The sequence below is a fragment of the Pagrus pagrus genome (assembly GCF_965226575.1).
Source record: "Pagrus pagrus genome assembly, chromosome: 12".
Taxonomy (NCBI): Eukaryota; Metazoa; Chordata; class Actinopteri; order Spariformes; family Sparidae; genus Pagrus; species Pagrus pagrus.
Window position 1 is genome coordinate 11,350,763 of NC_140196.1, and position 16,160 is coordinate 11,366,922.

General features: G+C 40.3%; 1 protein-coding gene across 1 annotated transcript in view; it reads right to left on the reverse strand.

Annotated features, from left to right (window-relative positions):
- Positions 1-12,736: 12,736 nt before the first annotated feature.
- LOC311266050 (uncharacterized protein) overlaps positions 12,737-16,160 on the reverse strand; it is an 8,723-nt gene continuing 5,299 nt past the window's right edge. The window contains exons 3-7 of the mRNA XM_084368235.1: positions 15,976-16,104; positions 15,741-15,893; positions 15,563-15,641; positions 15,257-15,311; positions 12,737-14,955 (exon numbers count right to left, since the gene is read on the reverse strand). Of these exons, the coding sequence (XP_084224361.1) occupies positions 15,258-15,311; positions 15,563-15,641; positions 15,741-15,893; positions 15,976-16,104 (415 nt within the window). The 3' untranslated portion in view covers positions 12,737-14,955; position 15,257. The remainder of the gene's footprint in view (positions 14,956-15,256; positions 15,312-15,562; positions 15,642-15,740; positions 15,894-15,975; positions 16,105-16,160) is intronic.

A 16,160-nucleotide genomic window follows, 5' to 3' on the forward strand; every position in this document is an offset into this window, starting at 1 on the left:
GTAATGAAAACAATCATTACTCACCACTTTATCCCAGAATGTAGTTTAGAAAATGCTCTATTTTCATCCTAATCCATCCCTTTTTATTGAAACCACAGCTGCATTTAAATAAGATACTGATGCGGCGTTCATGCGAATATTAATTCTTAACTATATCAGCGATGCAGTTACAGTGAAAGAGGTCCTGTAATCCTCCATTCTTCGAATATGAAATTCATAAGCATTCCCATCACCTTAAACACCATTTCTAGGGGCTCTAGGGTTCAGAGGAAGCAAGTCAAACAGTGTGTGTTTTATTACATGCCTCAGTAATCCAGGAAAGGGGAAGCACATGTCCCGGTGAAATACGATCGAATTCAGATTATCTGTGGATATTTTGCCCCGTTTTAACCTCTCACATAAAATGAATCATATAAAAGTCTGTCCTAATTCAGCGTAGGTTATTTGTTATGTGGAGAGAGTCGTCCTCTTCTTCTTCAGAGAGCAGCCAGTGCAGTAGTTTATGTCTGCCTCTCTTTTTCCAGCTGCCTATTAGGATTGTGGCTTCCCCTGTGGCGGTGTATTTCTCCCCCCGGGCAGAAAGAGAAGTATGCCATTAGTTCACCAGACCTGCCATTGCTGTCAAAATACGAGTGGGGAGTAGATCTATTAGATACCTATATTTCCTGGTAGAACAGCCTCAATCTCTGCCTTCCCCCTTGGCACATTAAATAGAGAGACAAAACCCAGATGACTGGTTCTGAATCTATGAAAACACGGACTAAGTACACTGCTTTGGATGTGGATTCTCAAAGAAAATAATGAAAAAGCCACTGCTGGAAAAAAAAAAAAATGGCTTCTCAAAGGACAATTCAATTGAGAAGACACAGTTTGCTGTCATGCCCAGCTACAATGCCAACTGTTGATTTTTTGACTTTTACTCTTAATTTTATTTGTTTTGCACATTTCTTGTTGTGTCTGGAGAACTTTTATTGAAGGGTTGCAAGAATTAAACTTCAACTTTCAACTCTCCTACAAACAAACTAAATCATTTTCCGATGACAGTGCCAGTTGCGAATCCTCTGCACCTCATCTTTCTCCATCACGAAAGTCAGAAACAGTTGGACACCATCTATGGTATTTAGCACTGGGTTTCAGTTCAACAATGAAGCGAGTCTGATTCCTTAAGTAGCAGGGGGAATGGTGCAAGAAAGATTTGTAATAAAAGCCCGCTCAGGTAAATCACTTTTCAACCTGTCATCACCCGCAAGGGTAATATTATTGGAAACAGGCGGTGTGTATAACATGTGGATATTGGCTACTCGTTTCACGGCCCCTTAGGAATTGGGCACTGATGAGTTCCACACTTCTTTTTGAATTATCTTTAAACTGGATTTGGCAGACATGTGGATGTCTTTTTTTCCACTACCAATTATTTGATTGGCCACCCTTTTATGTATAAACATTAAATTGCAGCTTGTAGCACCTTCAATTTCTCAGTGACAGAGAAAGTATTCAGATTCTGTAAAAATACATTACAGGTCAAATCTGCAGTGAAGATACTAAAGTAAACGTACATAAGTAACTTCAAAATATTAAAAGATGAAGCACTCAATGCAGAAAACTGGCCCCTGTGAGTTGATATCATGTCACGATATCACGTAAAGATGTTCAGTCTTATGCATCTTTCTTTATGAGGTTATTAAATTGCCTTTTCATTAGTCATTGAGTGTAATTGTTCTTTTTGTATGCTTTTTTGTGGTTACAGACTCTCCACCTCTCTACAATCTCATTTTGACGACAATTTATTTGCCAAAATGAGGAAAAAAAACACAGTAACCAAAGCTAAAGACGGATTTGAGTGCTCGCTTTTTGTTTCTCTAATTTCTATAGATATTGTGGTATTGTTGTTGTAATACTGAATTTGCTTTGCACAGCTGATTGTATCTTGTCTTGTATAAAACACCAATGCAATGCAGGGTTAACTTTACCCGGCACCTGGAACTTGTTTTGACCCATGTTATTTATATCTATAATATTACTGCTGGGGTATTTACACAAAGTCAGTCTTCTCAAAGTCGCTGAGCAATTATTTTTATATTTTCATACTTTTCTATAGTATATTACTACTGCTGCAAAGTGTGTACTACAATTACTGGTGCATCCTGTGCAATTATCCTTTTTGGTCATATCTGAATGTGAAAGGTGAATAGAGTAAATCTTTTTTATTTATATTTGTTATCCTCTATTATTCTATTATTGTCTTGCTTCATCTTGTTTAATTTTTATCTGTCCTTTAATCACTTTTTCCCTGATAGCTTCCGACTCTTGAGCTGCTGTAACAAATGAATTTCGTCGCATCTCTATGGTTATTTTTACCCAGTTTTATACACAACAAGCTAAAGTTTGACCTTAAAACTGCCACAAATGTGTAGTTGTACACACCAATGTGGATATGACACTCAAAACTGCAAAAGATACACATTAAAAATCAGTAACAAATAGTGACATGTAAGTTTAACAGGAACTAAAGGGCATAATAACAGTTCACAGCTACAATTCAGTTTATGTAAATGACCAAATAGTAAAATAAAAAATAAGACAAAAACTGGGACAAAACAACATGTCCACGAAAATTGGGTCAACTTTCATTTTTATTTAAAGTTCAAAAAATGTATGATAGTTTGTAAGATCATCTTATGTTTTGTATGTAAAATCTTCATCTGCGAAGTAGCTAGTAGTCGTAGCTGTCAAAAAATATATAGTGGAGTCAAAAGTATAGTAGCACAAGTACAAGTACCTCAGATTTAGGTTACAATCATGAGTAAATGTACTCCATTACATTCCACCACTGCAGCGAGCAGAAAGTTTGTGGTGTAAATAATTAACAAACTAATATGGTTGCTGAATTATCACAGTTCAAACACACAAAAATAGTTCTCTCTGATGAAACAATCAAATCTAGTTAATTGGCTTCTGGTGAAAAAGTCAAGTTTTTGCTCTCAGGAAAATTAATTCAGCAGATATTTGACTACCCCCTCTGTCTGGCCAAAGCCTTATCCCCTAAGCTGAGTCTCAGGGCGGTCCACTGTCTGTGTGAGCTCTGAATCTTTGGGCTTTACAGAGCTTTCCTCTTCCCCAGGCAGGGCGGAGAGGCTGCTGACTCCACATTCTCATCCCTCTATCCCTCTTCCTCCATCCCTCCATCCCCCAGTGTCCTGTTTACTCTCTGCAGCCCTGCGGCCGTGCCACCTCGGAGACACTCCAGACCACCAAGGCCCTGGCGGCCGCCTCAGATTGCCCGGTGACGGCGCTCACCATGGGAACAGCAGGGAGAGAGGTGCTGGAGTGGGTGGGGGAGTGGTGCTGACGGTGGCTTAGTGGTGGGGATTTTTTTTATGGTGTGGAGGGTGAAGGTATGATTACATATGGCCAGGCCTTGACATTGAAAATATATAGATGTTGCTGCATTGTGTGGCCAGGTGACCTTTTAGAAGGCTCCTTCACACAAAAACAAAACAAAAAGGAGATTTTACTGAGAAGATGTTGCACCTCAGTTTCTTCTTGCAGACTGAACTGTTACATTTAGTCTCAGCTCTGGTGTGCAGGAGGCTTTCATACCATCCTACTTAAATTTCCTCCGTAGCCATGAATGTAATGGGAGATGTTATTTTTGACACTCTGAGAAAACGGGAGGGAGGTCATGCTGGCCTAATAATGTCCCGGGATTCTTTCCAGAGCTTCGGTCGCCCTCTGCTGGTTAACAACCTGCACTGGTCTCCTTCTCCCAGTCAGCAGTAATGTACTGGTTTGCACAGAGCTATAGAGCCTACCACAAAAAGCTCCACCATGACATCTATTTTTGCATGGGTGGTCCCCTTTACATTGTTGAACTCAGTGACAGCAAGCCCTTGTGAGTGTAAAATAAAAAAATTTGGGCAGTAACTGGAGTTCTGCTTAGGTCAGTCTGTCAGCGACCCATCAAGGCAAATAGCACCGGCCAAGCAGTGCATGCAGCTATTGAGGAGTTTCTCAAAATGCTCACTGGCAGGACATTGTATTCGAGAAGGCTGCCATTGTGGAATGATGAGGGAGTAAAGGGGATATTTGTTTTCGGCCTTGGACGCGTTGAATATGAGGTGTTCATGGGCTACTTTCTGGGGGCAGACATCCAGACGAGGAGAAAGAGAGGCTGGGAGGGGAAGAGAAGGAGGGGGGATACAGGTGTTTGTGCATTAGCCTCAACATGGAGCCACTCTGCACTAATTTTCTGCTGAGTTTTTGGAAAGTGGGTTCCTGCTCTGAGGCAATCAGCAAGAGTGTTTTCCCCATGCTGATGTGTGCTGATGTGAGCTCTGCAGGTTGTGATGGCCTCTCCTTTTTCAGACAGGAGGGAGGGGGGGGTCTGCTGAGACAGCACATTAAGAGAAGGGGTGAGGCTCGGAAAGGTCCCTGGTTGAGCAAATATGCAAAAACAAAAAAAGTCTTGTTTGTGTACTTGTAGTAAAGAGCTTTCTAACTGGATCTGCATAAAAAATGATTTCTGGACTATATTCTGCTCAGATTCCTGAATTCCCCAGTGAGCAATCCTCACTTGTGTCCAAAAAAGCTTTCCAACTGAGGCAACAAACAATCTCTCAGTTCGAGACAAGGAAACACAAAACAAAAACCAAGTTTTTTCTAAAACAATCCATGTGTCTCTTAGCAGAACAAAAAATGAAAAACAGCTTTCAAGTCTCTACAAAAACTCGCCCAATCCGAAACAAAACCTGGAACACTGGAGTCAAGAGCCCACAATTCCTCCTTTTCCCTCAAAGTGTTTGTGTAAGGGTCTTCAAGATTTTGACAGCCACAGGATATGTGTGGGCCATTGTTAGTCACTCCGAGTGCTACCTCAGTGGTACAACTTCCTCCTCCTCCACCAACCTCCCTGCCCACACACACACGCACACACACACATACACACAACACGCACGCATCAATCACGACTATGCATATTTCTGTTGTGTGTTTATGTTTTATTTTGAAAGGACTGAAACAAAATATATGACATTGATAACTTTTATCTTTGGAATTTGAGATAAAATTAGCTGTTTCGGTGAAAAATAAAGTATTTTACATTTACATTTATAGCATGAATCAAAAGTCTTCGTCACTTAAACTAAAGAAAACATTTTAAGTGAATATAATGATCCCTATAATGAACCAATATCCCGAAAGAAAAGAAAAACTGCTCAGAAGTCAGATGCTTACTTTCAATTAGATTAAACCATTCATAAATGTAACTTTTAAAAGGAAAGTGAAAGTGAATCAATGTCCTGTATGAAACACAACCCTTTTAGAATCACATGAATGATTAATATAATAAAACTGTGGTCCAAAAAAGTCTACACTTCGAAATATTTGTATGAATATTTTTTTTCATAATTGTCTTATTTGCCTCGTACTACGAAAAAGGATTAGGGCTGCTGCAAAAAAAATTGACTTCCAAGTTTTTCCTCAGAATGACGTTTTCAAAGAAAGTGTGATTCTGGTTTTAACCTCAGAATTGTGATTTTATTCTCAGAAATGTGAGATTAAAGTCAGAAATCTGACGAAAAAGTCAGAATTCTGAGTCAGAACATATGTAAAACAGGTGAAAAAAGAATATTAAAGAATAAAATCTTATATATTTTCAAAGAGGATTAAGTAAACTAAGCAAAAATATTTTTTTTCCTTCTTCCATGTTGCCTTTAAAATATCTTTGCTAGGGTTAGTGTTAACACAATTCTTTAATATGTGGCCTTAATCTGTCAACTATGTTATAATGTCGAATGTCATACCGAAGATGTGTAACTATGTATTAGACAGACCTTAAACCTGTGTTTAACAGGATTTGGACCACTATTCAGAATCCCAGAGATGATTGTATGTTAACTTTTCGTGGACTGGGCTGTTACAATATAACACATCACTGTTCAAACATCCACCTGATAATATTTCCCAACTGCAATAAATCCCCGGCCTCTACCAGTAAGAGCATGAACATCATCCAAAACGCCCCTGAATAGACACAGACACAGTAAATCTTTTTCGCCTGCGCTGCTGCCTGCCACACAACACATAAAATGTCTCCCTCAAAATGGGCTCTTTGTGTGGTCAAGTGAATATGGCCTGAAGAATGAACCGCAGCACTGTGACTCTTTTCCTGTTTCCCCTGTCTAAAAGCAGACTGGACTAAAACGAAGGCAAGCTCAAAAAGAAAAAAAAAAGAAAAAAGCCAAACCGAGAAAAAACCAGCAATGCATTTTAAGCTTAAATATGGTCAGATATCAGTGATTCCCCTCCAGGTTTACCGACCCCCCAGTGATCAAAACCCCACTGGATGTTGATGTTGCTGAACAATAATACAAATGAGGTTATCTGGCTGCTGTGGTCGTATCGTGTTTCTCTAAATATGCAGCGTTGCAAAAGCTGTACACATTTCTCTATCGCCATGCTTCTGCACATCTCCTCGCTCTGAACCTTGTGTCTCCGTTTCAGGGTCATCCATCGAATCCTCCTCTCCTGTCTCAAATCGTGGGAAACATTTCACACTACAATAGCAGCAACCGTACGCGTTGCCATTTGGGTGCCTTGTGCGGTGTTTTTGTTGGCCACTGGAGCTGCTTTTGGGAGTCAAACGGAGAGCGGGCTAAGGGTCTTTTCCCCTCAGTACGGTCCCCGCTGCAGAGAGACCGGCTCATCGATCACTGTGTGCTGTGAGGGAGGACAGACGCTGTGGGTGGGATGGGAGAACATGACCGAGAGATGTACAATATGGATATGTATGTCTTTGCTGTAAGATATAAAAGTAATGCAAGCGGGTGAGTTTGTGGGAGTAAATAAAGAGGATACAGTAAAACATGACAGGGGTATGTTGTGGGGATGTTCGCACAGGCACAGGGTCAAGGAGGAGTTCATTTGTCTGAGGTCTGAAGTGATAAAACATGCACACAAGCAGCATGTTCATCCGCCCACGCCTGCACACAAGCTTGTATTAACACACTAACCTCAGACAGAGAACATGCTCCTTCGGTCTGTTTGAACAAGACGCTTGGCTCCATTTAGTTCCTTCAGCAAAGACTCCTCAGCGAGAGCTAAAGCATAAAAGAGCAGAGCATGTACACACACAGAGGTCTGATGGATTGCGGCTCTCTCGGCCACAGAGCCCTCTCAGCAGGACTGGCAGACTGAACAGAGACCCCGTGCAGGCCGAGGGGTGAGCCAGAGGGACGAGTAAATACAAAGCTGATAGAAAGGGCCCCATTGTGGGACCGCCTGACAAGCAGTAGGGCCCAACCTGGAGGTGATATGGAGCCAAGCAGATGACCCGACAGCGGGGAACCTCCAAGATCATTAAAGGCTTCAGCGTGGCCATTTGATCAGTGTTGAAACCACCGACAGAAAACACTGGACACAGCAAGCTGCTGTGTTTCCCCCTCATCTGGAAATCAATCCGCGTGTGGGTGGGAGACGGCTGTTTTCATTTCAAAAGTCAGGTTGGACTGTTACTGAAAAAGTGGGTCGCAGGATAAAAATTGCGAACACAGATCACATCATTGCTGATCCACTTCAAGCTCCTGAGACTCATCAGAAATTTTAGGAATTATAGAAAATTATTCAAATACAGAAAATCCCTCATAAGAGTGATATTCTGGTTGGGACCGTTGGGGGGAAGGTGAAACATGCAGTAATCGCAGCCCCAAAAGTTGTGACGCTGTACAAAATTTGAATAAGAACAGAATATAAAAAGTTCTGAACTGTGTTGACTGACAACAGTTTTACAGTGTTCCTGAGCCCATGTAGTAAAATCCTTTACACATTTATGTTGCACAAAGTGGTGAACATCGCCCCATCCTTGCTTGCTAACGACTGAGCCTTTCACACCCAATCATGACACTGTGATACCAGCGTTTCCCCTGTCGCAACATGTTTGAACCAAATTCATAATAAGCATATATTTACAAAAATCAATGAAGTTGAGGAAGTTAATGTGCAGAGTCTATATTTCTATTTTTCACCTGTGATCCTATCCAGCACCTTGTGTCCAGCGTGTTTCCGTGTGCGTGCTTTTGTAAATGTTGTGAATAACATTTTTGCACGTCACCCAGCCACACGGACCAGCACACACCTTTAGTTGTCTACTCGTATCTCCTGCAAAATAACTGCATTCAACTATATTTTAAATAAGTCTTTACAGACACTTTAAAGTCTCGCCAACTCACACACACATGATCTCTTACAAGAGCAAGAAGCCCCTTATTTCTCAGATCATGATACCATTTCTTTTTAAAAATCAATTTATGATGCTTCTGGACATGATCAGCAGCTCTATTTCCCTCCGAGGCTGAAATTTGCCATGGAGGTTGCAAGTTTGTGAATGCGTGAATTCATGAACACATGGGTGCATGTGTGCTTGTACAGGAATGCAGAAATCATCACTACATCTTCCCTGAAGTGTCCAGATTCATACTATTTCCCCCTGTAATAGTAATAGAGTAGGTACTCAGCAGTTGAATAATAACTACAGTATAAATTCCCTCTGGTGCAGTTGAGCAGGGACGAGTTTTATTGCTTATGAATTTAACTTTTCGTTCGTAAAAAGAGAATCTTTTTTCTTTCAAAAGTTAAAATGTTTGAAATAAGATCCATATTATATTATCAGTGATATCCAGGTTTAAGATGGCTGCTTTGGGTGAAGCCCATAAAGGGATAATTGGACGTTGTGTTCTTATTGGTGGCAAACCTCAGCGGTGTTAAAAACAGATCACTCACCCAGCATGTTCCCACCACTGGACGTGACGACACGTGTACTGCCATTAACTGAACATAAACGTGGTCTGTTCCCCCCCTCGCAAATCAGAACCACCTGCCCCCCGGACCCTGAGAACTGGCTGGTCCTCTCTTCGGACCTCCTTGGAGAAAGAGAGCGTCTCATGTTTGGACAAACGTCAGGGCCAGCTCCGGGGCCCTTACATGAAACGAGGAGTGGAACAGGGAATCTTAGCCTTCGCGTAGCCTCCTGCAACCCCCGGCCCCATCCCCTCCCTTCTGAGCAGGGCCCAATATTTTTTAATTACGTACAGGAAACTCCTGTTACAAAGGACACTTTCTTAGTCGATCTGCAGGGAGGCTGCGAAGAGTTCTGGGGTCACCCTCCTCTTTTTTCTCCCTCTGTCATTTCTTACTAAGTGCGGGTGTGTGGGCGGTAGGTGTATCGACTAACAAACTGGAGAGCATGCCACCCAGAGATTCGGGTCACTGCTGACAGCCTACCTTCCCGAAGCAAAGATGGCACCTGGTCTTTGAATGCAACCCCCCTCTTAACACCAACACCAACATTTACCAGCCTCGCTCCAGAACAAGCAACCAAACCTCAGCTCCAAATTCTCTGTCACATTTACTGTATTATAATACTTGTCGATATTAATAATATTTTTTACAGCAGGACAAAGAAGTCGACATGTCAGTAAGCTTTTTCTCTCAGCCTCAGCTTCTTAGCTCCGGTGGTCTCTAACTGACAGGAACTCAGGCACTATTTGTTATCTTTAGGCTCAATAAGTCCATCTGGTTTTGGTTTGGCTCCTCGAGATCGCCCCTGGAGATGAGGATGGAGGGGACTTAGGGGTGAGGCGGGGTGGTTGAGGGGCAGTTCTAGAGGGCTTTTTTCTCCTCTTAAATTGAATTTCTCACCATTCCAACCTGGGCCGCGGACCAGGGATAGAGCGAGAAGCTTGCGTTTGGCTTCCAACCCCCAGGCTCCTGAAAAGCTATGCTAAAAAAGTAAGAAGGAGAGAGGGTGGGGGAAATACTTGGAAGAAATCAGTATCACCTGTTTTGCCAAACGACTTGCATGTTCAGAGAAATTGGCTATTAACTGACTCAGACTGTGCCGGTGTTTGTAATGGAGGAATGTCTGAACTCTCCCTGAACCGTTCCTGACATTAAACCTTTTGTGTCTGATGAAATGATGTGTGAAAATAAACAAATAGTAGACTAAACAAAGCTGTCAGTCCTTGATAGGAAATCAGGCTGGAACGTATTTGAAAGTCTCAATTAGGGTGTTGTATTTAAATGTTGTATTTATGTTTATTTTTTATGCATGTGCGCCAGGGCGATCTTAAAAAAAAAGCCAACTTCAGTAGCAAAAGTGTTGATGGTTATAAATGTACAGTAGCCAACATAAAAATAATGAAGCTAGCTAGCCACATCATGCTAGCCAGATGTGGTCAACTGTGGCTCATCACTGGTGATGGAATATAACCAGCCACATTTACTCAAGTGCTGTACTTAAGTACAGTTTTGAGGTACATATACTTTACATGAGTAATTCCATTTTCTGCCACTCTATACCTCCACTCCACCACATTTTGGAGGCAAATACTCCAATACATTTATTTGTTAAATTTAGTTACTAGGTGTGCTTTATACTAACATTCTTATCTATTGCACCTTTAAAGTTAAAATAATAACATTTTCCACGACACTTTTGTGTTCAATTTTCTTCTTTAGTATGCTTTGATATCTTTAAATATGCCAAATCATTCAAAGAAAGCTTCATTTCTTTACATCCACAAACTAAATGTGTCAAAACCGCAGGAAAAAGTGAATATTTGAGCATTTGTATGTGCCAGGACAGGACCTTTCACTTTAAAACCTTAGTTGTTTTGTTGTTAGTCTTTAAAGAGACTCCATTACGATCACCGGACATACAACTTATCCACCACATAACTCTTTACATTTTCTTTTTCAGTCGGTTTAAGGCGGTTCCCCATTTTTAGCTGCACATCTCTCTTCTCGTCCACTTTCTAAGAAGAGATTGCGCAACGGCAGCTTGAGCTCATGTCGATTTCAGGTTTTCATACGGGTGGAAGACAGTTTGTCTCGCTCATCCATCTCTCCTGTCACTGTCCAATGCAGCCTGTAGCCTATAAATCAAAATATAATGAAAATAACTCAAAACTGTGAATTATTTTGCTGGCCCTTACAATCTTATGGCCATGACAGTCTCAAAGTACTGGATGTAAAAGTGGTCAACTACTGGGTTTCTATGCTGGTACAGTTTGCTTTACTGGTATTTCTGTACAATTAAATACATGTTTCCAATGGTACTCCCCCGTAAAGTCTGCACTTATCCCTGACTAACCCTGTGGGCTCTGTAAAATAAGACCTTACTGTCTTTTGAAGGATAGAGCAGGCTGAAAATTAAGGTATACTTTGTGGAAATGTAGCTTGAAATGTGTCCTCACAAACTCACATTGTTGTTTCCTCACTGCCGTTCTTCTTCATTCTTTTCCAGTATCTCAACCCTTCCCGTGACCTCTGTAAAAAACATCGATACCCACTTGTTTTTCTCTGAAATATCTGAGCAAAATCCCCATTGCCCCGACATCATCATCATCCCACACACGCAGTTTATTATCTCAGGTGAACAAACTGTATTGCTCACACTGGCTCCCTCAGTGTCTCTTTATTAGGCTCCTGGAATCAGCTGTGCTTTCATCTTGAGCGAGAGCGTGTTTGCGTGTTTAAGGTTTAAATAGTCCTGGGTTGAGATTGTAAAATTCTCACCAAAAATAGTTCACTACAGTGTCACAGCAAGAACAGATCTTTATGAAGACAAGGACTCATGCTGTAAAAATGTGCTTCGTTTTAGACTTTTGGGGTTTAGCATCAGTGGCATGAGGCCCCAGAGCACGCTAGCTATAGTTATAAAGTATACACACAGACAGAGCTAGGAATAGCCTACCTAGCATCTACTACGTCAGTGCTTCTCAAACTTTCTACCCAATGCACCACCTCAGAAAATATTAGGCTTTCCAAGTACCACAATTATGACCAACAGTCAAATACAGTAGCATAGGCCTACTCTATTCAACTTAACTGTTTTGCGCCATTTGCTGCTAACATCAGCGGGTACCATGGACATTTCAGCGGCGCTTCTAAAGGATCCATGAGCGCTAATGTTCAGGTAACTATCGTCAACTTGAGTTTCAAAAGGGCAATTTACCGTCGCTCACTACCTTGCCATTACAGTGTGAGTGTAGCTCGTAACTTATCATTGATGACGTGTGGGTGCGTCTTGCATGAACTGGTTCTAGTGGTACTAGGCTATTAGCTACTGTAGCTCACCTAAACCAACCATAACTTACCCAAGTTGTAGCTTAATAACCCTACCATAATGTATGTATTACCTGTCTTGAGTGATATCCAACACAATGGCCAAACTAACATTACGACCATTGAGCACTAGCATTATAGCCAGCTTGAGGGCAGTGTCCATGCTAATGCCATGAAGATAATTTGTGTGGAAGGCTTATTTTCCCCCTAAAGTACAGGGCCTGTTCCCTCAATTGATCCCATGTTCCTCATACCACAGGCTGTAGTGCTCCTGTGATATCGGACTCATACTGTATATACACTCCTGTTTAGCATCAGGAGGCCATAAATTGACTAACTTGTTAGAAACAGTGTACAACACCACCTCAGCAATATATCTATGGATGTGTGACAATTTGAAAATGCTGCCTACTGACAAGGAGGTGTTATTAAAAACATACATTTATTCCAATCTACTATAAAAGGCAGTAGAGTCTGATTACGGGAAATTGCAGAGGGTAAGGCGCTCACCTTTCACAAAGACCTGGATGCTTTTGGGTTTAAAAAGTGTTGTACGCGGTGTTATTGAACTGAACTTCAAACAACAGCTATAAAAGGAAACATACTCTCATTTAAGACACAATTTCAGTTTAATGGATGTGTACACACTTCTCAAATACATGCTCAATTTGAAATTGTTAACACTCGGTGAGGACAACTTCTTTTACTAGCACTCGGTGTTCAACAACAGTAAAAGTAACATTCATCATAAGGTTAAATTAAAACCACATAAACGTAGCTCTAACAACATTTTATCAACGTAGGCAACATTAGGTAGGTCGTGTATTACTTTCAGTTAGTGGACCTTCACAGAAGGCATTTCAAAGACAACACTGTTTTGTGGAAAAAGCCTCTACAGTAGCATGAATATGCAGCTAGAGTGGTACTAGAGTAGTCAAGCATACAGTACAATTTAAAAAAGAAGTTTTAATAAAAAAGTTATTTCTCTGTGTATCAAGTTAATGCTTAACGTCTGCTTTAATAAAACACAAACTCATAGAGACATGCAACAAAGAATTAAAGTAATATACTAAGCTGATAAGACATAAACTGTTGGTGAACTGTTATAAAGTAAAAGCAGGATGAAAAAGATCAGACCACACAAGCTTCGTCACTGGAACTATGATAGCTTCATGTATAATCTATGTTTAAATAAATAACATTATAAAGTGCACATACTACAGCTCATGACACCAACCACACGTTTCCTTCTGTCCATACATACTCTACATCCAGCAGTTTCTACCCCATACGATATAAGAAAAACTGAATTTTACTCTACAGCTCAGCGTTTATTTACAGCCCGCAGAAAGATGTCGGATGATATTTGTAACTGAGCGCGGAGAGTCGCATAATACAAGTCATGCCGTAGCCTTCGTTTAGAAGCAGTTGAGGTATGTTTCTAAAGATCTTATCTATCAACAGAATGAGGATGAAAACAGCAGCAAACAATAACAGCACAGTGTTTTTGGTTAGAGATATATGAGGGTGGCTCACGGGGTGGATATTTCAAAGTGAAGTAGATAGTACAATGTGCACATGCGTCTTTCAAGGCAAAGGTGCGACACACAATCAAGATCTTATCAGATAATACACGCCTGATGAAGCTAGGTAAGATTATGACATTAGCACCGTTTTTGAAACGCCAAAAACAAGAGGAGTAAAACACCTTACAGATTAATGCAATCCCATAAAACACTGCTACAAACCACCAAAACAGGTGAGTTGCCATTTATCTGATAGTTTCAGCTCGACTGTAACTAATGATTATATTCACTGTCAATCAATCTGCCAATTCTCTTCAAGATTAATGGATTGAATTTAGTCTATAAAAAGTCCAAAAACTGTGAAAAATGCTCTTCAATTAACAGTCCAAAACCAAGAAGTAAATTCTTCATTTACTGTCATAAATGCAGTAAATCCTTACATTTAAGATCCACGCTCCAGCAAATGTTTGCTTAAAAAATGACTAGAAAGATGAATCGATTATTAAAATATTTGGCGACTAATTTTCAATTGATTGACATATTGATTAATCGACCAATGGTTGTAGCTCTAGTTTCAACAGTACACTAAAATCTGAGGAAAGAAGAATCGAGGAAACCATTTACCTCAAAATTACCAAGTAAAGTAGACTAATAATTTTAAGCTTTTAAAACTTTGTACAACTTAAATGTAATAGTCTACTTTACTTGGTAAATCTGACATAATAAAGTCAACTTTTACATTTTTTACAGTGTAACTGTATTGTAGCATTTATTGCATTTCACTGGATTGATTAATGTTATAAGATGTTCTTGTTATTTTTCTCGAACAATACAGTTATGAATTGTACATTATTTCAAGAAAAAGACATTTTCATCATGAAGGTTCAGCCTAATGCATGATGGGATTTTCCACTATCAGATCCCAATAACAACCGTGAACCCAAAAAAGTTGGACTCTGTGTGAAACGTACATAAAAATAGAATACAATGATTTTCAAATCTGTTTTCAACCTGTATATAAGACAAAATATTTATATTTAAACGGACAAACTTTCTTGTTTTTTGTAAATATACACGCAAAGTGAGAAGAACCACAGCATCCCAATTTTTTTGGAATCAGGGTTGTTTTGATTTTTTGTATACTTCTTACATTAACACGACAAAGTGGATCACATGTCAGGAAAAGGTTTGTGGGGTAGTCAGAATTTCAGCCCGTGCTTCAGGTGCGTGGACTCAAAATTAGGTAATTTACATGGACAGGAGGGTTGGTCCAAGTGGCCACAGCTGGAGCCATTGCATCACTGTAGCCCTAAAAATAAAAACACAGTGTAAAATGGTATTATTCACTCTCAGAAGGCCACAGTTAGTGTATATCTGTGACAGGCAGGGAGTGAATCTCGTTGCTGCTCTGCTGCACTGCACAAAATTTGAGACATGCTGCCACCTGGTGGATATTTAAAAACATTTCTGTGAAGGTTGAATGTTTGACACTCTGGTCTCTTTTTACAAAAGAAACAAAAAATCGCAAAAAAAAAAAGAAAATTAGCAAATAAATTAAAATGAATGAATAAATAAATAAACTAAAAAGATGCAAGAAAAGACAGACTAACCTCAACTATCAGTCGTTGGCACACACGATGACCGCCGTGATCTGCACATAGTTTTCTGTGAAATAAAGCAAAAAATGTCAATAAATTATTCATTTAAACAAATGTAATGAACAGTGACACATAATATAGGCTACAGAGTCCTGTGAACATGATTTTATATCTGTTATCATGGTTAATTTCTGAGGCTTCTCTACCACATAAAAAAATGGAAAAAAGAAAAATGTGTCACAAAATTAGTTAGTTAGTTTAAGATCACTAACTCAGTGTAGTTTCTCGGTTTATGTATGATGTATGCATGTATTCTACCTTTATGTTAAGGCGATGATGAAGGACTGGGTCAGATAGCCAAGGATGTCTTAAGGCCTCAGCTGCCCCCATCCTCCAACTGATGAACAAACACAAAGACACGCAGAAGTAATTTATATTTTAAAAGCCACCACATGTTAACCTCTGTACACAGAAAGATGGTAGAAAAGATAAATACCCTTTATTGGTGATGAGCATTCTGGAGATGAAGTCTTTGGCTTCGTCGGACGTGTCTATAAACTCGGGTTCGTCAAAGCTCCACTTGCAGGCCAAGATGTTATTCAGAGTCTCGTTGTCATCGTCACCGAGGAAGGGACAGAGACCGCTCAGACTGTCGGGAAGAGACAGACGAGAGATGGTCATTATCGTCAGTGTGTGGATGTGTTTGCGCGTGTGTTTTCATGTTTACTTACAGCATGTAGGTGATGACGCCGAGGCTCCACATGTCAGTGTTGAACGACACGAAGTCGTAGTTGATGACTTCAGGAGCGAGAAACTCCGGAGTGCCAAAATTCACTCGCAGTTTCTCCCGTGGTTTATATCTATGTGGAGAATATAACTGAAGTTACATTTTGAATGATGACAGAAGTAAATAAAA